The sequence below is a fragment of the Chiloscyllium plagiosum genome, unplaced genomic scaffold (assembly GCF_037043375.1).
Source record: "Chiloscyllium plagiosum isolate Xiang-an unplaced genomic scaffold, Cpla_swu_hap1 HiC_scaffold_24, whole genome shotgun sequence".
Lineage (NCBI taxonomy): Eukaryota > Metazoa > Chordata > Chondrichthyes > Orectolobiformes > Hemiscylliidae > Chiloscyllium > Chiloscyllium plagiosum.
The window spans coordinates 56,348,245-56,372,232 of record NW_028270162.1 but is presented as its reverse complement, the minus strand read 5'-3'; the positions used below and the strand labels follow the sequence as shown (position 1 = coordinate 56,372,232).

Genomic DNA, 23,988 nt, shown 5'->3' with positions numbered 1-23,988 from the left:
AGCACCACTCTAATCTCGACTCTAATCTCCCGCATCTGCAGTAGCCACTTCGCCGAACAGAGTCTTGCCAATCGAGTGGAGGTCACAGCAATGCTACTGTTCTAAACATTAGCTACAAACCCCAGGGTCTCCAGCCTCTCAGTCACGTAATCATGGTTCAAAACCTAGCTACGCTTCACCTGAAAAAATACTTTCAAAGACAGGATTTCTATTATGCAGCTGGGGGAGTTCTGGTCTGGGTTTTATCTGTTCATGGAATGTGGGCCTATCTGGCTAGGCCCAGCATTTATTGCCCACCCCTAATTGCCCAGGGGGCATTTAAGAGTCAATCCCATTGCTGTGGGTCTGGAGTAACGTTCAGGCCACACCAGGTAAGGGCAGCAGTTTCTTTCCCTAAAGTTTACCGATGAAGTAGATGAGTTTTGATAATAGTTATATGATTGCCATTAAAACAGCCCTTTATTATCAAATTCAGATTTCACCTTCAGCCATGGCAGGATTTGAAACCATGTTTCTAGACATCAGTTTGGGGGTCTGGATTACCACTGCCCTCCCTTTGCCATGTCCACACTTGAGAGTTTGGTATCAAGGCACAGTGATCAACAAGGAGTCGTTAAAGTACCTTTTATCGCATATTGATACCAAACATATACTAAAACAGAAGTTGCTGGAAAAGCTCAGCAGATCTGTGAAGAGAAATCAGAGTTAATGTTTCGGGTCTGGCGGAAGGGTCACTAGTTAGTTACATGGTTTTAAAAAACCTATTCTCTTAATTCTATCATCCTTTCAGCTTCTATCTAACTAGCGCTGACCACACTGTGCCATTTATCCCCAATGAAGCAGTTCTGTGACATCGTTGCAAGATTGGCCCAGGGTCCTAATACCCTTAACCCAACACCCAAGCCTGAAAAACAGAAAGCTGTTCCCCGGCTAAACATTTACCGCGCTCATTACAATGAAGTAAAAATGCTATGACCCTGACTTCTTGAAAATTAAATATTGCCCAGTTAATAAGCATGCCCTTTAAAAGTATATTCTGCCCATGCCAATGGCATCAGCTTGGCCCTGAGCAGATATTCACCCAGGGAAATGCAGCATTGGGCAGCAGAAAGAACAACTTGCATTTGAATGAAATGCTGAGAAATGTGTTGATGCAATAAAGGCCTCACATCGAAAATGTGGAATATGACAAGCTCAGGTACCCTCAGGTGGTGAGCGTGTGGTGCTGCGGTTCACCTTCAGGCCGAGCACCTCAGGAGAGCCGGTGGACGTGATCGATTTGGGTTTCCAGAAGGCCTTTGACAAATAAGCAGAGTCCATACTGTTAGGCACAAGGTACTGGCCTGGGTAGAGGATTGGCTGACTGCAGAGAGTAGAGATAAAGGGATTTTTTTTTAGGATGACAGCCAGTGACAAGTGGGAGTTCTGCAGGGGTCAGTGATGGGCCCACAGCTATTCACAGCAGGAGCGATCTAGACAAAGGAACTGAGGACATAATTGCTATGTTTGCAGATAACAGAAAGATAGGCGAAGGGACATGTAGTGTTAAGGAGGTGGGGAGGCTGCAGAAGGACTTGGACAAGCTCGGAGAGTGGGCAGAGAATTGGCAGATGGAATACAATGTGGGAAAGTGTGTGAGGTAATGCACTTTGGTAGGAAGTATAGAGGCGTAGACTATTTTATAAATAGGGACAGGTTCTGGAAATCTGGACCTCAAAAGGAGTTGGGAGTCCTAGTTCAGGATCGTCTTAAGGTTAACTGCAGGTTAGGTCGGTAGTTAAGACGACAAATGCATTTTGGGGGGGGGGGGAGAATACGTGAGCAGAGATGTCCTGCATTTGGAATAGTGAGAGTAGTTTTGAGTCCCATATCTAAGGAAGGACGTGCCGGTGCTGGAGGGGGTCATAAGGAGGTTTACAAGAACAATCTCAGGGATGGAGGGCTTGTCATATGAGGAGCAGTGGAAGACACTGGATCTGCACTTGATGGAGTTTCGAAGGATAATGGGGGATTTAATTGAAATGTACGGAATACTGAAAGGCCTGGATAGAGAGGACGTGGGGAAGATGTTTCCACTAGTAGGAGAGACTAGGACCAGAGGGCACAGCCTCAGAGTGAAGGGACGACAATTTAAAACTGGGATGATGAGGAATTTCTTCAGCCAGATGGTGGGGAATCTGATGGATAAGGAGAGGAAAGGTTAAGGGGAGAAGGCAGGAGAATGGAGTTGAGGAAAATATCAACCACAATGAAATAGTGGAGCAGAGTGGCTGGGCCGAATGGCCTCATTCTGCTCCAATGTCCTACAGCGATATGAAAGCCAAGACACATTCTGAACATGGAGGACAGTTCAGAGTCAACCACATTGCTATGGGTCAGGAGTCACACGCAGGCCAGACCACATAAGGACAACATTGTTCCTGGGCTTTTACAATAATATCATGTCATTGGTCAATGATATCATTTGATGTTTAAATCCAGATTTTTAGCTTTTTTGAATTTATTTCAAATTTCACCATCTGATATACTGAGTTTCAAACCCAGGTTTCCAGAACGCTGTCTGTCTGTCTGGATTCCTCGACTTGTGATAATACCACTTGGCCATTCCCCCCCCCCCCCCCCCCCTTGTACAACAATCTGTTGAAATGGGCATTTCATAAACATGTCGATTAGTTTTATGCGGAAATCGATAGATTGCGTCACATATGAAGGACTGCTCACAGACGTATCCTGAAATACTGTACCTCACAAGAATGGCCTCTTGCAGAAGCTGCATCCGATCCCAGTATGTCTCTGGCTCGAACCCTGAGAAAATGCAAACAGCAGCACAGTCAAAATAAACAGAGTGTAAAGGCCAGTACTGATTCTTAACCGTGCTGGGAGTGGATCAACTGGTCATTAAATCAAACCTTGATATCAAACATCCCCACTAGCCTAAATGTATCCCATCCACCTCAACGTCCACAATGTGCCCAATCCATCCCACTGGCCCTCTGTCTTGTCTATCCCCCAAGGTATCACATCCTTAATGTCTCCAAGGTGTCCTGTTACCCTTCTTTAGAACAAAACAACATGTTTTCTCTCCATAGATGCCGCCAGAGCTGCTGAGTTTCTCCAGTATTTGCTGTTTTTGTTTGTTAATCTTATCTCAGTTGATAGGCTCAACGATTCTAAGAACTGAAAAGTGGCAAGGGCACAGAATGTACTCTGGGTCCACCACCCAAGAGTGACTCTGCAGCAGCATTACTGATCGAGCTGTTCAGGTCTGAAAGAACACAGCTGCTAGACAGGGTCTGGGCCAGGTGGTGAGGGAACCAACAGCAACAGAATTGTATTCAACTAGAATTGTAACCTCATGGCCTGGCGTATCCCTCACTCAACTATCACCATCAAGCCAGGGCGATCAACCCTGGTTCAACAGAGTGCGCCGGAGGGCTTGCCAGGAGCAGCACCAGGCATACCTGAAGATGAGGTGTCAACCTGGTGAAGCTACTAACCAGGATGACTTACATTCCAAACAACATAAGCAGCAAGTGATAGACGGAGCTAAATGATCCCATAACCAACCAATCAGACCTGGGCTCTGCAGTGCTGCCACATCCAGTCATGATCGGTTGTGGACGATTACAAAACTCACTGGAGGAGCAGGCTCCACCAATATCTCCATCCTCAATGATGGAAGAGCCCAGCACATCAGTGCAAAAGGCAAGGCTGAAGCTTTCACAGTAACCTTCAGCCAGAAGGGCAGAGTGGACGACCCATCCCAGCTTCCCCCAGTGAGGCCTTGCACCAGTTCGCATCACTCCAGGTGATATCAAGAAATGGTTGGAGGCATTGGATACTAAAGACTATTGGCCCCGACAACATTCTGGCAGTGGTACTGAAGGCTGGTGCTCAGGAATGTGCTGCTTCCCTAGCCAAGCTCTTCCAGTACAGTTACAACACACTGCCACCTACCTGGCAAAGGGGAGAGGAATCCAGTCCATAGCAGGACCTATTCTATCAGCTGGGTGTGGCGGGGGGGGGGAGAGCAGCCAATCTGCTGGGAGTGAGCTGGGGGGAGCAGCCAGTCTGCTGGGAGTGAGCTGGAGGAGAGCAGCCAGTCTGCTGGGAGTGAGCTGGAGGAGAGCAGCCAGTCTGCTGGGAGTGAGCTGGGGGAGAGCAGCCAGTCTGTTGGGTGTGAGCTGGGGGGGGGGGGTGCAGCCAGTCTGCTGGGAATGAGTTGGGGGTTGCAGCCAGTCTGCTGGGAGTGTTCTGAGGAGTGTGAGCCTCAACGTGAGGGGGGGGGGGGGGGGGGTGCAGTGGTGTTGTTTGAGAGTTACTGAGTGATGGGCGAGATGCGAGGGGCTGCGAAGGGGTGAGGGAAAGATGCTGCCAACAAAAACTTGCAACAAGGATAAAGCCGAGCAAATGGGTCTGCTTTCATCGAACAGTCTGTCAGTTACTTTCAAAAAGAAAACATTTGTTACTAACGTGTGCAGCTTTCTTAAGCCCATTTAAATAACATGGTGTTTTGGAAATTAAAGTGTTACTTCAGTTGTAGCATTAAATTGAATGAAGTGGTGATGATGGCTGAGGGTAGTGAATTATTTTGTGTGAATGTAAAATGCCCTGTATCCCAACAAAAATACAGACGTAATGGCATTCCGTGAGCAGAACTCATGGAATGAGATCTCCCTGCTATAGGTAAGGTGTTGTTCATTTGGATGGGTATATGAACAGGAAGGGTGTAGAGGGATATGGGCCGGGTGCTGGCAAATGGGACTAGATTAGGTTAGGATATCTGATTGACATGTACGATTTGAGCCGAAGGGTCTGTTTCTGTACCGAATGACTCAAAGTGGGCAGTGAGAATGAAATCGTAGCTCCAGAAAATGCAAACTACACCCAGAAAATCAAAACATAGCTCTCAGAGAGAGCGCTTGAAAATGAAGTGAGTAGGGGGCACAGTGAGATTTCCAACCATTAGACTCCCAGTTCAACTGTTTGATTCCTCTGAGTGTCCAGTGAGACAGTGAGACACGTACCATCAAAGATGTGCTCTGCGCCTTCCTTCACCAAGCAGCTGATAGTCAGGGGGATGAAAAGCTGAGTCCGCAGGGGGTCTCCGTACAGGTAACTGGGGAGAGCGAATGGACCCTCAAGCACAGGGACCAGGAGAAACCCACAGGAAGTGGCCTTTCTGTGCCAGCCTTGTACCTGAGTGAGTAAATTGGAAGAAGTGGTTAATCAGCCTGTGATTTCACCAGGCCAGGTACAACACCAACCTCATTTTCTGCCCTTCTGTGTTCCACATACTATGCTTTGTAGTTACAGCAAACTCTTTATTAACCAGCAGCTATGGGACCAGGCTTGTGCCAGTTGATCAAATATTCTGGATAGCCGAGAGGGACGAATCACCATAGTGAATCGAGTAGGCAAAGCTTCAACATCCCTCAAAGCAATCTATGTAAAACCATCAATGAATCAATGTCACACACACAGTAAGTGATAGAAACGTAATGACTGCAAATCGCTGTTATATTTCATTCCCAGCATAAAGACGTCGACATTACAGTAGACCTCCGTATTTGAATTTATATAATTTGTGCTGGTTTATCCGGAGTGCTGGTTAAAATAAAGTTTGCATTTAGTTGTCGAATGGCGAATACCATCTCTGTCCACTTTGGCCATACCTTTTACTCGGACTGTTGCTCCTTTTGGCATTAGCTCACTGAGCCCAGCCAGGAGCTATTTTGCCCACGGTGAACCGTGGAGTCCCTACAGTGTGGAATCAGACCATTCGGCCCATTAAACCGACATACCGACCCCCCGAATAGCCAAGACTGAGTAAAAGGTCAAAGAAACCCACCGCAGAAAATAAAGAGCGGCAGCAGCACAGCTCCAGGGTTTATACGGTCATTCAATCAGATCATGGCTGGTCTGTACCTGTCCTGTTCCACAACCCTTTAAACCCCAACAAAAACACAATCTCATCACTGAAACTTCAGACAAACCCGGGTCTCAATGATGAGTAAGAGGGCAAAAGACAGGTGTACAAGGAATTTAATTTAGATAAATGTGAGGTGTTGCATTTTGCAAAAGCAAATCAGGTCAGAACTTATACCCTTAATGGTAAGGTCCTGGGGAGTGCTGCTGAACAAAGAGACCTTGGAGTGCAGGTTCATAGCTCCTTGAAAGTGGAGTCGCAGGTAGATAGGATAATTGAAGAAGGCGTTTGGTCTGCTTTCCTTTATTGGGCAGAGTATTGAGTACAGGAGTTGGGAGATCATGTTGCAGCTGTACAGGATATTGGTTAGGCCACTGTTGGAATATTGCATTCAATTCCAGTCTCCCTGTTATAGGAAGGATGTCGTTAAACTTGAAAGGGTTCAGAAAAGATTTACAAGGATGTTGCCAGGGTTGGAGGGTTTGAGCTATAGGGGGAGGCTGAATAGGCTGGGGCTGTTTTCCCTGGAGCATCGGAGGTTTATAAAATCTTGAGTGCCATGGATAGAGCAAACACACAAGGTCCTTTCCCTGGGGTGGGCGAGTCCAGAACTAGAGGGCATAGGTTTAGGGTGAGAGGGGGAAGACATAAAAGGGACCTAAGGGGCAACATTTTCACGCAGAGGGTGGTACGTGTTTTGAATGAGCTGCCAGAGGAAGTGGTGGAGGCTGGTACAATTACAGCATTTAAAAGGCATCTGGATGGGTATATGAATAGGAAGGGTTTGGAGGGGTATGGGTCAAGTGCTGGCAAATGGGATCACATTAGGTTAGGATATCTGGTCGGCATGGACGGGTTGGACCGAAGGGTCTGTTTCCATGCTGTATGACTCTAAATGTAGAATCGATGAAACAAGATACAAGAATGGTTAGATATAGAGAGAAGAACTGGTTGCTAAGGTGACCAAAATGAAAAGCCACCACACAAGTTGCAAAATCTGAGAATTCCGTCTCCGGACTTGGCAGGTCCTGATGGCCCATTTCTAGCTCCCTGGGGCTGGTGCTGAGTCACTTTCCTGAGCAGTGTCGAACAGTTGGCGAGGCTGACATTTGCTTCTGTGATCACAGTCACTCCAGCCAAAGTGGATTCTGACTAAAGGTGTTTGAGAGGTTGAATTCAGTGAAACACTGCTACAAAAGGTTAAGAAAATAAATCAACACTGTGCTTAATGTAGGTAAAATTAAGCAGAGCTAATGAAACAGACTGTCAGATGTTCATTTAGGTCATCATGGAACTATCTAGAGTCATTTTGAAAGGTACCCGATATTAACTTGCTAAATAACCCATTTGACACAGCGTCAGCAGTGACTCATCACTGACACCAAGTCGCAACTTCAAGCACATCAGCTGTTTGTGCTGACAGAGATCATTGACATTTTTAGCTGCATTCACTATTTAGTGACCAAAAAAATTGACAATGAGGTGGAAAAAAAGAAAAAGGGAGGGAATCAGGAATCGTGGAGAAGTGGGACGTCAGAATAGAGGGATAGAATGAGGAAATAGGTGTAAAGGTGACATGGAATGACAGAAAAAGAGGCAAAAAAGGACACCAGTGTGCGCCGGCAGCAAGTCTGGACAGAGCAGAGGTGCAAGGAACTGGGAGAAGGTGAGGATTTGTAAAAAAGAAACTGATCCAATGGTCATTTGCTTCACGGTTAACACCGTGTGTCTGGAAAGCAGTGACTCAGATTTCAAAAAGGTATGGCTTCATATTAAAAATAATATTTGTTCTTTCCTTCAAGTGCAATGAAAAGTGAGCAAGTACTCTCTGCTTTATGATTTTAATGAAAAATGCCACAGGATTTAAAAAAAATGTACTGGTAAACATTTCTCATTTTGTGGTTTATTACTGTAACTCACCTTCTGGACGGCAAGCTTTTCTCCTTAGCCAGCTCAGGATATATCAGAACCTTCTCTGAGAATTCACATATCCTGCCACACCACAGGGTGGGATCAGTTCGTTTATTAGGTCATAGAGGCCTAGCAGCTCATTCCATGTTCACAATGACAATGAGGTGGGAAAAAAAAGAGGAAACCAGGAAATGGGGAGAAGTGAAATGTGAAAGTAGTTGCCCCTCAGGTCCCTTTTAAATCTTTCCCTTCTGACCTGAAACCTATGCACTCTAGTTTTGGACTCTCCCACCCTGGGGAAAAGACGATGGCAATTCACCGTATCTCCGTCCCCTCATGACTTATAAACCTTTAAGGTCATCCCTCAGCCTCCTACATTCCAGGGACAAAAGTCACAGCCTCTCCTTATAACACAAACCTTCCAGTCTCAGTAACATCCCTTTCAATCTTTTTTGCGCCCAGTGCAGTTTACCTATCCTCCTGTTTTACCTATCCTCTTGGCTCAGATGTCTGATAGCTGCATCTCTCACTTCTGGTTGCAAGCCAAGAACAAACCCGACTGTGCGCTGGCTGGGAATACAGCTAAAACTCAACAGGCTTCATACCTTCCAGGGAGAGAGTGAGGATTGCAGAGGCTGGAGATCAGAGTCCAGAGTGTGGCGCTGGGAAAGCAAGGCGGGTCAGACAGCAACCGAGGAGCAGGAGACAGGCATAAGCCCTTCATCATTCCTGATGACTCTGTCGATTCTCCTGCTCCTCGGATGCTGCCTGACCTGCTGTGCTTTTCCAGCCCCACACTCTTGACTTGACACCATCCAGGAGACCCAGACCCCTCCACTTCAGCATTCAGCCCCCCCCCACCAACACCACTCAGTAGCAGCAGAGTGTACTGTCTACAAAAATCACAGAGGGGGCACCTTTGAAAGCAATTTCCAAAATGTTGACCTTTGCCACCTGTAAGGACAAGGGCAGAAGATGCATGAGAACACCATCACGTGCAAGGCCCCCAGAAAGTTAAATACCTTTCTGACCTGGAATTATCCTGTTCCTTCATTCCCCTGGGTTAGAATCTGAAAGTGTTCTCGATCAGCACTGTGAGAACTGCCCTATATCACATGCGGTACAATGGTCCTCAACAATGACTCACCATCAGCTTCTAGTGCTGGGCAATAAATGCTGGCTTTGCTATTAAACACGCAGGGAGAAAATCATAGATAGTGCGGAGAGAGGCCATTCGGTCCGTCGAATCTACACGGACCCTCTGAAGAGCATTCCACTCAGACCCACCCCACTTTTCCCATGGCTAACCCACCTAGCCTACACATCCCTGGACAGTATGAGACAATTTAGCACGGCCAATCCAGCTAACCTGCACATCTTTGGACAGGAGGAGGAAACCGGAGCACCTGGAGGAAACCCACACAGACATGAGGAGAATGTGCAACCTCCACACAGCCCAAGGGTGGAATCGAACCTGGGAACCTGGTGCTGCGAGGCAGCGGTGCTAACCACTGAGCCCCTGTGCCCTCACCCTATTCTTTGAAAACATCAAGAAGCGATTTCCTCATTGGCAAACGATGGATTTCAGGAAATTTATACTTGGATGACAACTCGGTGTCAGGAAGTGGTGGAAAGTCAGTAGAAAAATACCGCAGATGCGGGGAAGCTGAAGCAAACACAGAGAATGCTGAAAAAAAACTCAGCAGGTCTGGCAGCATCCAGGGAGAGCAAGTGGCTCTTGTTTCAAGCTGTGTGTGGAAAATACTATACTTTCTGTCTCTGTCAAACATATTAAAAATAATCCCTATTTTCCAGCACCTCTCCTGAACAGTCAGACAAGACTTGAAACATTAACCACTCTCTCCCGACGATGCAGTCAGACAGTTCCTGCAGCGTTCTCTGGAACTGGTGCTGACCAGGCAACATCACATTTAACAAGAGACCAGAGTGTCCACTGTTTCTGAAGGTGTAACTGTGTTGTCTGATGCCACCTACCATTTCAAAGAGCACGGCTGATGTTACTGCCATCCAGTGCAGCTTGATTTCAAAGGCAGCATTTATTGAGTAGTTGCCATGGTAATAGCAGCTGCACCATTCAACATGGTCTGAGCGGTTATTGACATCCACAGCGAGGGTCACCGTCTTCTGCTCAGGGACTGTGGCAGCTGCACACAGAGGAGGTCAAGAGAAAGCAGCAGGAACAAATTAAAATGAGACACAAACCTCAACACGTTAAATACCACAGGACTAGCAGGGTGGGGAAAATCAAAAATCAAGCCTCATTTTTAATTTACACCAAGGCTATTGAGGAGGGGAATCAAAAACCACTGTTAGCTTTACACAAACTGGGCCGAAAATCAGTAAATTTGTTCCCCAAAAAGGTGTCAATTGAAAGTTTCAGAGTGGTTTTTGTCAGAGATCGCACAAAGAAACATTGAGCAAAGGACGCTCCTGCAAATGAAGTTCAGGCACAGATCACTTGCTTCATTAGGATTTTGTATCCACACCTTTTTATTTTTAAAGATTTTGCCCTGCTTGGGCCCACTCACCATGTCTGCTTTGATCAACTCCCTAACTGGAGCATGCCTCTCAAGAGGGGTCCAACCAATACCAGTTCATTCAGACACATGGGAAGCCAGCCCAATGTCAGGGTCCTGTGATAGAATGTTCCTACCTTGGCTACAGGACAGGCCCAAGTGAGATTCATGTTTGCTGAGAGTAAAACAGAGTGGAAGAGGCGTCAAATACTCCTACATTATTTGGGACCAGTAACACCACTCATACCTTGTTGGTCTGCGTCTTTATTACTTGGGAATAACGCAGCTTTCCAACTGGAATTAAACATCAGCTATTACGTTGTCGGTCTTTGGAGAGATTTAAGAAACAAATATTTTCCAACACTCGTATTTCTGGTCCAGATAGGAAGTGAGATATTATGGTGGTTATCCTGCGTTGTTCAAGTAGTGGGGCTGTAAGAGCTAACTCCTGCTGGAGCAAGACTGTTTCCGAGAGGCAATGATGCCACTGTACCATAACGGGTACCCACTGTGGGCCTGGACTTTCAGCAGAATGCAACATCTTGTATTTATAAAGCACCATTAACACAGCACCACGTCATAGACAGAACTGTCCTCTTCTTCAGAGAGTAGGATCCTCGCTGGCAGAAGACCAGATTGCTCTCATCCTCCTATCGGACGACAATCCAAAAGAGAGAGCACAGGAAGATAAACAGCTTTCGGAATAAAGTGGGAAGCAGTGGAGATAATTACTGGGTACAACACTGAATAAAGAGGAGATTGTGGAAGCTATCATTATCACCTTGGTAAACTCATCACCATCTGTACAAAGCTGCAGTTTGTTGTCCTGGCTGTGAATTGTAAGAGGCGGTTTGTTCTGGGAGTTCTGTCTGTCTCACGTCGATGCCCAGCTGAGCAGTCTTAGATTTGAGGACCCTTTCCAAGAGCCATCAGAGGCTGCTTTTGATACTCACGATTCCAGATTGTCTACCTTCCCATCATATTGTTGCTCCTTGTTCCTGCAGGAAGGACCGTAGCAAACAGCAACTTCAACCTGGAGGTCCAACCCAGACTTCAACTATTCTGCCAGGACAGGGGGGAGGTAGAGTTTGGTCCTGTGCCTATCCAGTGTAGCAGGCTGGATAGTAGGAATCAACCACACAACGTTGTCTACTCTTTCCAAGTTCAATGGGGCCATTTTTAAAAAACTCTTACATGGTACGTGGGTGTTGCTGGCCAGGCCAGTATCCCTGGTTGACCCAAACGGAGTGGCCTCATGAGGGCAGTTCAGATGTTATGGATCTGGAGTCAGGTGTAGCTCAGACCGGGTAAGGATGGCAGATTTCCTTCTCAATAGGACAGTACTGAACCGATTGGGGTTTTTTTTTTACAGTGGTTTCGCGGTCACTGGAGACGAGCTTTCAAATCCAGGTTTCATTTAATGGAATTTAAACCTTATCAGCCAATGTAAAGCCACTTTCCCCAAAACACGAGCCAGGGCCCATGGATTACAGGCCCAGTAGGGTAACCACTATGTTACCATCGGCCCAGTTCTACAGTGCTGAATGGGGAATAACTAATTCAGTATTGACCAGGGGAGTTTCTGACCTGTTGAGGTCTCTTTTCACATGTTCTCCTCACCCACTTGCTCTGAGCGGGGATTTACACAATTTTGACGAAATGAGAGGAAGCCCGATCGTGTTCCTGAGTCCTGCGAACTCAGACAAAATTCTAGTAGCCTACTACTGGCACACAGCTCCTTCGCACAGTAAATCCATCATGATCAGAGCAGTCTTCTCTGCCTCTGCTCTCGCAGTCTGTACATTGTTTTTTATCGCGTCGAAAAGTGTGGTGCTGGAAAAGCACAGCTGGTCAGGGAGCATCCGAGAGGCAGGAGGGTCGATGTTTGGAGCATAAACCCTTCATCAGGAATTGCTTTTTATGCTTTCACAATGTTGTGGTAAATTCCAGGATGGTGAATCCACAGAACCTTCCCTCCCATACAAAGGAGAATGAAGGCCTTGTCCGATAGGTGCATTAGTAGGGAGTAGGTAAGTGGGTCTGGGTGGGTTACTCCTCGGAGGGTCGGTATGGATTTGTTGGGCCGAAGGGCCTGTTTCCACACTCTAGGGAATCTAATCTAATCTATTGACATTAAGTGACGTCTCCTCCTTTGACCTCATGATTTGGAGATGCCGGTGTTGGACTGGGTTAAACAAATTAAAAATCACACGACACCAGGTTATAGTCCAACAGGTTTAATTGGAAGCACAAGCTTTTGGAGCACCGCTCCTTCATCAGGTGATTGTGGAGCAGCGCTCCGAAAGCTAGTGCTTCCAAACAAACCTGTTGGACTATAACCGGGTGTCGTGTGATTTTTAACTTTTTTAACCCAGTCCAACACCGGCATCTCCAAATCATGACTATCATCGACACCACTAACCGCCGGCTTCAAGTGGAGAGGATCTCCAAGAAGATCGCACATATCGACACAGCCATCAAGTTTCTGCAGAAATGCAGGCAAGCAGGAAAGATTCCTTTGACCTCAGTAGATTCACCGTACAAGGACCGCTTCCAGATGATGTTTTAGCTCCACAGTCCTGAGAAATGTTACTTGCTTGGAACAAGGACAGTGGGATACATACCTGCGGCAGAATCAAGTTTCTCAGGTGCTCAGCTGAGGTGCCTTGTTTTACGGTATTGAAATGATTTATCAATGCAAGTTGCTGTCACAGGTGAATCGGTAAGATCCCATTGCACTATTTCAGAGATAAGGGGAATTCTCCTGCAGTGACTAGCCTGTTATTATCACACTGTGGTTTACAGGACCACATTCCAACACTGCTTTGGGATGTTACAACATTAGCGCAGTCTCCTTTCTTAGGCGAGGGAAGTAATTAAGTGAAATGAATACAAAAGCAAACATGCTGCCTGACCTGCTGAGTTTCTCTAGTTTTTTTATTTTTCTTTTGTAAATGGAGCTGATTTTTGGAGCTAAATTCAGAAATGAAAACTATAAAGACCAAGGGATGGAGAAAGGGAAAAACCAGATCGGGCCAACCTCTCCTTTACCTAACTGAGCCCACAGGTAACTTTCTTTGATATGAAAGAACAGAAACCAGCATCTCCCATTATAAAAGATGGCAGTTTTAATCTAAGATTGTTAATTGTATCACATCTCCATGACACTGGACTCCTCTGGCTATATATTCTGAGAGTAGGATCTGAACCTCCATAACCACCTGATGAAGGAGCGTCGCTCCGAAAGCTAGTGCTTCCAAATAAACCTGTTGGACTATAACCTGGTGTTGTGTGAGTTTTAATTTGTTTAACCCAGTCCAACACCGGCCTCTCCAAGTCAGAGAAAAATGCTGGTATTTTTGCCATTTCACCAGCCAATGAAGGTGCAATCTGTGCGTTATTTGCTAGCAACTGGTGAAAGATGAAGCATTTTTCCCTACTGCTTAGTAACAGGAACACAGGCGCAACCTTCCAAGCCTCTAGCTATGAGCTGGCTCAGCCTCTCTGTCACATTAAATGTTCACAATTTTAGAAACGTAATAGGGAATAAAGTGCTCGAGAACTCCTGTCACTCTGTAGGCTTCACAACATACAATGCATACTAGAGGAGTGGCAAATGGTCTGTGTTCATGTACCCCACCCTCTCATCACCTCCCACACATTGGCCAAACGCAGACATCACCACAGGGGCCGAGTGTATCTGTGCATTAGGGAAGGCAGAGGGAAGGAGGAAACAGCAGAGTTGTCTCTGATCTCCAAGTCTTCAGTCAGGAAGTTGAGCACTTCCTCCACGTGCTCCCACTGTGTGGAGCTTTGAAAGTCCAAGGGGAGGGACATGGAAGGCAACACAAGGGAAAAATATCACATCGACAGAACAGCCAATGGGACTGAAAACAGTGAATGAACAACTTTACAATCATTGAACATATTTCCATCTCCAATTCCTTTTGCTCACCCTTACTCTGGGAGAGCAATCTGCCATAATTGCTAATGTTATATCTCACAGTTAGTAACACCTTTAGGAGACAGGCTCCCTGGGAGATAGCATCATTCCACCAAGGCATGTGACCCGAGGGAACAAAGGTCTCAGACTCCATCTTAACTGGGGCCACATGGAGCATGACAAGCTGATGGAAGTGTGCTACTGTTTGTAACTGAATAGTTCAATATTAGTCCAGATATTGATGTGCATACCAGGAGCTGTAATAAACGTCTGTTGAATCTTTCAACACCATGTCACCCACATCTAATCTTTATGCTCCAGGATTTAAACATTGTTACATCATCCAGAAATACCATGTTGGAGACAGATCAATATCCAAGGTATAACAATGGCTCTCGTTAGATCTTTGCAATGAGACCTTTTTATGTAGTTGACCAAATATCCAAACATTCCAACAGTGGTCATTGGAGAACTGGTTCAATTTCTCCTTTTGCAATCTCCACTGCTCCTCAATAGAGAGAGGTGGGGTGGGGGCAAAGACACACCTATCCTTCTCCATTTAGCACTGTATCAGGAGAATCCTGTCTCTTCAGAAATCAACCCGTATACGTTACGTCACCTCACCCCTCCCTGAAATTAACGAGAGGGGGAAGGAGGAAGGAATCATGCAGGTTTGTCTGAAAGGAGGGATTACTAGAAGGGCGAGGTGGGGCAGGTTTACATCACATCACAGGTTCGGTGTAGGGAATCCGTCAATGACATCCAAGAAGGGAACTGATGAGATCATGTGGACAGATTGGATTTAGCAAAAGCTTAACAGACACCATCTTTTAACCAGGACATGGTATATTAGCCTGAAAGCTCAGTATCAAACTGCTGCAGTGGGTCTCAGCAACTGTAGGATATACCTCAAGGAAACAATGCAATGTTTTGTCAGAACAAGCATTCCTTGGGTACTCGTGGTTAGTAAAGCTTACTGCCTGGAAATTGATAGAATAAATTTGTCAATTCTGAAATGTCCTTGTTTCTGAATCGAAGGCTTTGTCACATGTCTCACTGCCTACAGTATAAGGGTTTGGGTTCTAGGTGGTTATATATCTCATGTGATACCTTGGCTTTCGGCCTACAGCGAGGACACAAGTCCTGGTCAGAATGGAGATGCTTGGCGAGCTGTCTTATCACTCTCAACTGGAGGTTGTTCTACTGTAAATCCACGCTGTATGGTGTAAGCACATAATGTATAACTATGCTCCACTCACTTCACTGGGCCTGAGACAGTCTATTTACTGCAGTGGGAATTGTGAGCTTGGGAGACTTTAAAAATTAAAGACACACTTCCAACTCATCGGCTGACAGAGTGTTGTTTGATATTCACTCCATTTAGACAAAAACATAACTGAATAACTCTTTTAGCGTTATGGATAAGATTAATTATCCAGACAGCAGTGGTTGAGGGGCCTGTTTTTATTTTAAAGTTAGTCAATCCATTGCACCCGTTTAAAGGATTAGACCACAGCTCAGACTGTGCCCTGGTCAAAGGCCGGATCCTCCTCCAAGTAACTCCAATCTGGAAACTTTAATGAGAATGATCAAACTAGGTCAATCCAGCTCATCTGATAGATCTACCTGATCCAGGTTGAAAAAAAAGAGGGGGACTTGGAGAAGAATTAGAACGTGGAGGGATGAGTTTTTAAAAAAAAAATTAGAATTATTTTAAAATCTTGAATTGAAATGGAAAGAATTATAGAATCCCTGCAGGGTGGAAGCAGGCCATTCGGCATATCGGGTCGATACCAACCCTTCGAAGAGCATTCTACCTAGACCCAGCCCCCTACCCTATCTCTCTAATGCTGCATTTCCCCTGGCCATTCCACCCAGCCCTGCACGTCTTTGGACTGTGGGAGGAAACCCACACAGACACGGGGAGAACGTGCAAACACCACACAGACAGTTGCCTGAGGCTGGAATCAAACCTGTGAGGCAGCAGTGCTAACCACTGAGCCACTGTGCTGTGTAGAATGTGTATTAACTTACATTCCCAGGTCAAAATGGACTGCTTTTGGAGCCTATAGTTAGTTCGAAAAGCATGGCACTGGAAGAGCAGGTCAGGCAGCATCCGAAGAGAAGGAAAGTTGATGTGTTGGGCATAAGCTCATCGGGCTTCAATGCAAGTCAACACTTTAAACCTGCTCTGAGATGATGTGGCGCCACATGACGATGGAGTGGTGTACATCAGATGGATGGAGTAAGCACAATATACCAGGGCCCCAAATGGAGGCCGGGAGCTCTGGTTTGAAGGGATAGGCTCTGTCCTTTTACAGATCTAGCATACAGGCAGCGACTCTGACAATACAGAGCATCAGCAAAGTGGAAGAAAAGTTAAAAGAGTGTGGTTTTGTGGGGAAGAAATTGAAACTGAATCCATACTGGCAATATTTCACCTCTGGGAGAATGAGGATGGGGAGGGAAGGTATAATTTGAACGTAAGGGTCAGAACGCCCTCTTTAGGTAAAACAAGCATTTCATGCATTTTAAGGGAAGTCATTGTAAATACTCTAACTGACCCGGACGGTGGGGACTCAAGATTCAGGAAGCGCAAATGAGGCAAAAGGTTGCTGCCCAGTGAAGCAGTTACAGACAAGTAAATCGCCTGAGCGGTTGGCACGGAGAATGGGAGAAGGCAAATAGCGGCTGTCCACATGAACTCATCCCCTTTGGAGCCCATTCCCCCACTGTCTGTGGTGTGCATCTACCTAGTAATGCAGCAGCTTGACTTCGTCCTCCAAAACTGCGGCTGAAGGAACTGTGCCTACTTGCATAGGACGCTGGCCTACTGGGTAACCACGGTAACAGGAAGGCGGGAATGTCGACGTGAAGCCGCTCTTCCGTGAGGAAAGCCACCTCGAACCATTTGCGTTGGAATGCAGCCAGGTCGTCCATTGTTGAGGTGTACCAGATCGTGGAGGACTGCAGGTTTCCTGTAAATGGAGGAGGGAGGAGTTTGAGACAGTGTGTGTAGAACAGAAACCTGATGCAGAATCTAGTCATTTTCTCAATAAATGTTATTTTGCCAGAGGCAATTACCAGTAAAATATACCCAAGGGAACAGGAAAAATAAAGGGTTTCATCACTGCTGACGGAACACGAGCAGTTAGGGGTTAAAATAAAAAAAAACAATTATTACCGAACTACTTTCTTTATTTCTTCATTTTCCTGCCTTTATATTCTCTGTTTTGGTTTATTTCTGTGTGTTTTAAGATGGCCGCCAGACAGGGGTGACACAATACAACACTTCACTGTATTTTGCAACAAGATACACGCGACAATAAATAAATCAAATAATGAAACATCCCTGGGAGGGAGGCAGAAGACAGGAAATCATCGGTCAGTTAGCCTGACCTCAGTCGCTGGCAAGATTTTAGAGTCCATTATTAAGGGATGAGACGGTGGAGTACTGGGAGGTGTGTGGTAAAATAGGGCGGAATTAGCACAGCTTTTTGAAGGGGAGGTCATGACCGACAAATCTGTTAGAAGTCTTTGAAGAGGTAAAAAGCAAATTAGACAAAGGAGAGCCAGTGGATATGATTTACTCGGATTTTCAGAAGGCCTCTGACACGGAGCCTCACAGGAGGCTGTTAAATAAGATAGAAGCCCATGGTGTTAGGGGCAAGGTACTGGTATAGATAGAGGATTGGCTGACTGGCAGAAGACAGACAGTGGGGATAAAGGGATCTTTTATAGGATGGTAAAGACAGATGGAAGGACAGGTTGTGTTGGGGAGCAGAGAGGATGCAGAAGGACTTGAACAGGTGAGGAGAGTGAGCAAGGAAGTGGCAGATGGAATACGGTGTTGGAGAGTGTGAGGTTATGCACTTTGGTAGGAAGAATAGAGGCATCATCTATTTTTTAAGTGGCGAAAGGTTTTAGAAATCTGGAGATCTGGAAATGAGTCCTTGTTCAGGATGCTGTTCAGGTTAACATGCAGGTTCAGCTGGCAGTTCGGAAGGCAAATGCAATGTTAGCATTCATTTCAACAGAGCTAGGATACAAGAGCAGAAATGTACTGCTGAAGCTGTATGAGGAGGAGAAAGTGAGGACTGCAGATGCTGGAGACCAGAGTTGAAAAATGTGATGCTGGAAAAACACAGCAGGCCAGGCAGCATCCAAGGAGCAGGAGAATCAATGTTTCGGGCATAAGCCCTTCTTCAGGAATGAGGCTGTATAAGGCTTTGTTCAGACCACATTTGGAATATTGTGACCAGTTGTGGGCCCCGTATTTAAGGAAGAATGTGCTGGCCTGTGAGGAGGTTTACAAGGGGATGGAGGGCTGGTCATATGAGAAGTGGTTGAAGACTCTGTTTGTCATTTTTATAAATGACCTGGAGGAGGGGTTAGAAGGTTGGGTGAGCAAGTTTGCGGATGACACGAAAGTCGGAGGAGTTGTAGACAGTGAGGAAGGATGTGGCAGGTTACAGCGGGATATAGATAAGCTGCAGAACTGGGCAGAAAGGTGGCAAATGGAGTTCAATGTAGGTAAGTGCAAGGTGATTCACTTTGGTAAGAGTAACAAAAAGATGGGGTACTGGGCTAATGGTCGGATACTTGGTAGTGTGGATGAGCAGAGGGATCTTGGTGTCCATGAACACAGATCTCTGAAAGTTGCCACCCAGGTAAATAGTGCAGTGAAGAAGGCATATGGTGTACTGGCTTTTATTGGTAGAGGAATTGAGTTCCGGAGTACTGAGGTCATGTTGCAGTTGTATAAGACTCTGGTGCGGCCGCATCTGGAGTATTGTGTGCAGTTTTGGTCGCCATACTATAGGAAGGATGTGGAGGCACTGGAAGGGGTGTAGAGGAGGTTTATCAGGATGTTGCCTGGTATGGTAGAAAGATCGTTAGAGGAAAGGCTGAGGCACTTGGGGTTGTTTTCATTGGAGAAAAGAAGGTTTAGGGGTGACTTGATAGAGGTGTACAAGATGATTAGGGGTTTAGATAGGGTTGACAGTGAGAATCTTTTTCCACGTATGGAGTCAGCTATTACAAGGGGGCATAGCTTTAAATTAAGGGGTGGTAGGTATAGGACAGATGTTAGGGGTAGGTTCTTTACTCAGCGAGTCGTGAGTTCATGGAATGCCCTGCCAGTAGCAGTGGTGGACTCTCCCTCATTATGGGCATTTAAGCGGGCATTGGATAGGCATATGGAGGATAGTGGGCTAGTGTAGGTTAGGTGGGCTTGGATCGGCGCAACATTGAGGGCCGAAGGGCCTGTACTGCGCTGTATTCTTCAATGTTCTATGTTCTGTACTCAATGGAGATTAGAAAAATGGGGGACGGGTTTCATTAAAACTTACAGAATACTCAGGGGTCTGGATAGCGGGGATGTGAAGAGGGATGCTTCCACTAGTAGGAGAGACTAGGACACGCAGTGTATGTGCGTGTGTGGGGTGGCGTCAGGGTGAGGGTGTGTGTGTGTGTGTGTGTGTGGGGGGGGGGTGGGGGGGTATCAGGGTGTGGGTGTGTATCTATGTATGGGGGGGTGTCAGGGTGTGGGTGTGTATCTGTGTGTGCGTGGGGGGGGGTGTCAGAGTGTGGGTGTGTATCTGTGTGTGCGTGTATGTGGGGGGGTTTCAGTGTGTGGGTGTGTATCTGTGCGTATGTAGGGAGGGGTGTCAGGGTGTGGGTGTGTATCTGCGTGTGTGTGGGGGGGTGTGTGTCGGGGTGTGGATGTGTATCTGTGTGTGGGGGTGGTGTCAGGGTGTGGGTGTGCATCTGTGTGTGTGGGGGGTGTCAGGGTGTGGGTATGTATCTGTGTGTGGGGGGATGTGACAGGGTGTGGGTGTGTATCTGTGTGTGTGGGGTGTCAGGGTGTGGGTGTGTATCTGTGTGTGGGGGGTGTGTGTGTCAAGGTGTGGGTGTGTATCTGTGTGTGGGGATGGTGTCAGGGTGTGGGTGTGTATCTGTGTGTGAGGGGGTGTGTGTCAGGGTGTGGGTGTGTATCTGTGTGTGGGGATGGTGTCAGGGTGTGGGTGTGTATCTGTGTGTGTATGTGGGGGTGTGACAGGGTGTGGGTGTGTATCTGTGTGTGGGGATGGTGTCAGGGTGTGGGTGTGTATCTGTGTGTGTGGGGGGTGTCAGGGTGTGGGTGTGTATCTGTGTGTATGTGGGGGTGTGACAGGGTGTGGGTGTGTATCTGTGTGTGGGGATGGTGTCAGGGTGTGGGTGTGTATCTGTGTGTGTGGGGGGTGTCAGGGTGTGAGTGTGTATCTGTGTGTGTATGTGGGGGTGTGACAGGGTGTGGGTGTGTATCTGTGTGTGGGGATGGTGTCAGGGTGTGGGTGTGTATCTGTGTGTGTATGTGGGGGTGTGACAGGGTGTGGGTGTGTATCTGTGTGTGGGGATGGTGTCAGGGTGTGGGTGTGTATCTGTGTGTGTGGGGGGTGTCAGGGTGTGAGTGTGTATCTGTGTGTGTATGTCGGGGTGTGACAGGGTGTGGGTGTGTATCTGTGTGTGGGGATGGTGTCAGGGTGTGGGTGTGTATCTGTGTGTGTATGTGGGGGTGTGACAGGGTGTGGGTGTGTATCTGTGTGTGGGGATGGTGTCAGGGTGTGGGTGTGTATCTGTGTGTGTGGGGGGTGTCAGGGTGTGAGTGTGTATCTGTGTGTGTATGTGGGGGTGTGACAGGGTGTGGGTGTGTATTAGATTAGATTACTTACAGTGTGGAAACAGGCCCTTCGGCCCAACAAGTCCACACCAACCCGTCGAAGCGTAACCCACCCATTCCCCTACATTTACCCCTTTTCCTAACACTACGGGCAATTTAGCATGGCCAATTCACCTGACCTGCACATCTTTGGACTGTGGGAGGAAACCGGAGCACCCGGAGGAAACCCACGCAGACACCCTGGGTGTCAGGGTGTGGGTGTGTATCTGTGTGTGTGGGGGTGTGTGTCAGGGTGTGGGTGTGTATCTGTGTGTGTGGGGGTGTGTGTGGGGGTGTGTGTCAGGGTGTGGGTGTGTATCTGTGTGTGTGGGAGTGTGTGTCAGGGTGTGGGTGTGTATCTGCGTGTGTGTGGGGGTGGTGTGACAGGGTGTGGGTGTGTATCTGTGTGGGGGGTGTCAGGGTGTGGGTGTGTATCTGTGTGTGTATGTGGGGTGTGTGTCAGGGTGTGGGTGTGTATCTGTGTGTGTATGTGGGGGTGTGACAGGGTGTGGGTGTGTATCTGCGTGTGGGGATGGTGTCAGGGTGTGGGTGTGTATCTGTGTGTGGGGAGGTGTCAGGGTGTGAGTGTGTATCTGTGTGAGGGGGTGTGTGACAGGGTGTGGGTGTGTATCTGTGTGTGTGGGGAGGTGTCAGGGTGTGGGTGTGTATCTGTGTGTATGTGGGGGGTGTGACAGGGTGTGGGTGTGTATCTGTGTGTGTGTGGGGGTGTGTGTGTATGCGTGGGGTGGGTATGGTTGGATATCTGTGTGTGTGTGTGGGGCGAGTGGGTGTCAGTGTATGGGAGTCAGTGAGTGTGACAGAGCTGGTGTGTGGGTGTCAGTGAGAGAGAGAGAGAACCACATACATCTTTACCTTTCTCAGTGTCTTTGTCGGTGACAAGCCTGTACAAGTAGAAGCCGTACACAAACGTTCGCATGGACTCCCCGAACGCGTGGACAATCAGCTGCTCATCCAGCATTTTCTGCAGAAAGCAACGTGCACAGGGAAAGGTCAGCTTCTGTACACCCAGCCAGTGCCCGCCAGCAGAAGCAAACCTACCAGAGCGCCAGAGGGCAACTGCCTCGATCGGCCACGCACACTCACTCACTGGATCACTCAGACGGACAGCTGCAAACCTCAGCTGGATCCTGTGTTACACTTCCCTGGGCCTCTCAATGTCTGCTTCCCAGCAAAGGGGACATGGAGAGTGGACAGTGACAGTGGGGAAAAGGACGACGGGTGATTGTACAGACAGGACTCAAAACACTCTCAGGAACCCCAGTTTTGCAGAGGTTGTTGGAAAACGAAAAGCAACTGGTACAATAGTTTGATAACAATTCCAATATCAAACATTCGGGTGAGATGAGGATCTGGATTTTTAAAGTGGAACGCAGAGGAAATGCTAAAATAGCAAGGGGGAGTTTTTGAAAAAGGTGGTCAAACTGAAGTAACGGTGAGAATCAGCAGACTATTCAACATCATACATGGCTAATCAAGTCAATAGAAAAGCACATTGAAACTGGACCCCAAGTCCATTCTAGTGCAGACAGCTCTGCTGTTAGTGAGCATATAGATTTACATCCACTGTAATGTATATATTTTAGAACTTTACAGCGTAGTACAGGCCCTTCAGCCCTCGATGTTGCACTGACCTGTGGAACCAATCTGAAGTCTATTTAACCTACACTATTCCATTATCATCCATATGTCTATCCAATGACCATTTAAATGCCCTTAAAGTTGGTGAGTCTACTATCGTTACAGGCAGTGCACTCCACACCCTTATTACTCTCTGGGTAAAGAAACTATCTCTGACATCTGTCCTATTTCTATCCCTCAATTTAAAGCTATGTCCCCTCGTGCTCACCATCACCATTTGAGGAAAAAGGCTCTCCCTGTCCACCCTATCTAACCCTCTGATTATCTTGGACGTCTCAATTAAATCACCTCTCAACCTTCTTCTCTCCAATGAAAACAGCCTCAAGTCCCTCAGCCTTTCCTCATAAGACCTTCCCTCCATACCAGGCAACATCCTGGTAAATCTCCTCTGAACCATTTCCAACGCTCCCACATCCTTGCTATGGATGTAGATTTGCTCGCTGAGCTGGAAGGTTAGTTTCCAGAAGTTTCGTCACCTCACTAGGTAATGTTACCTAGCATGGTGACGAAACGTCTGGAATTGAACCTTCCAGCTCAGCGAGCAAACCGACATCCAGGATCTCAACCTGAGCTACAAATCTTCTCAAAAGGTTGCTCAGATCCTTCTTATAATGCGGTGACCAGAACTGTACACAATTCTCCAAGTGCGGCCGTACCAGTTTTTTTGTACAGCTGCAACATGACCTCGTGGCTCTGAAACTCAATCCCTCTACTAATAAACATTAACATACCATATGCCTTCATAACAACCCTATCAACTCGGTGGCAACTTTCAGTGATCCATGCACATAGACACCAAGATCTCTCTGCTCATCTACACTACCAAGAATCTTACCAATAGCCCAGTACTCTGTATTCCTGTTACTCCTTCCAAAGTGAATCACCTCACACTTTTCCACATTAAACTCCATTTGCCACCTCTCAGCCCAGCTTTGCAGGTTAAAAATGCCCCTCTGTAACCCACAACATCCTTAGCACTATCCACAACTCCACCGACCTTCGTGTCATCCGCAAATTTACTAAGTCATCCTTCTATGCCCTCATCTAGGTCATTTATAAAAATAACAAACAGCAGTAGTCCCAAAACAGATCCTTGTGGTACACCACTAATAACTAAACTCCAGGATGAATATTTCCCACCACCCTCCGTCATTGTTCAGCTAGCCAATTTCTGATCCAAACTGCTAAATCACCCCAATCCCATGCCTCCATATTTTTTGCAATAGCCTACCGTGGGGAGCCTTACCAAGTGCTTCACTGAAATCCATCTACAGCACATCAACCACCTTACCCTCATCCACCTGTTTGG

The 23,988-nt window shown here is 47.0% G+C and overlaps 1 protein-coding gene across 1 annotated transcript in view; it reads right to left on the bottom strand.

Moving 5' to 3' along the window:
- Positions 1-23,988, bottom strand: part of depdc5 (DEP domain containing 5, GATOR1 subcomplex subunit) — a 257,419-nt gene that overhangs the window by 8,700 nt on the left and 224,731 nt on the right. The window contains exons 30-34 of the mRNA XM_088000284.1: positions 21,894-22,002; positions 17,074-17,298; positions 9,836-10,005; positions 5,028-5,199; positions 2,745-2,805 (exon numbers count right to left, since the gene is read on the bottom strand). Coding sequence (XP_087856410.1) covers positions 2,745-2,805; positions 5,028-5,199; positions 9,836-10,005; positions 17,074-17,298; positions 21,894-22,002 — 737 coding nt within the window. The remainder of the gene's footprint in view (positions 1-2,744; positions 2,806-5,027; positions 5,200-9,835; positions 10,006-17,073; positions 17,299-21,893; positions 22,003-23,988) is intronic.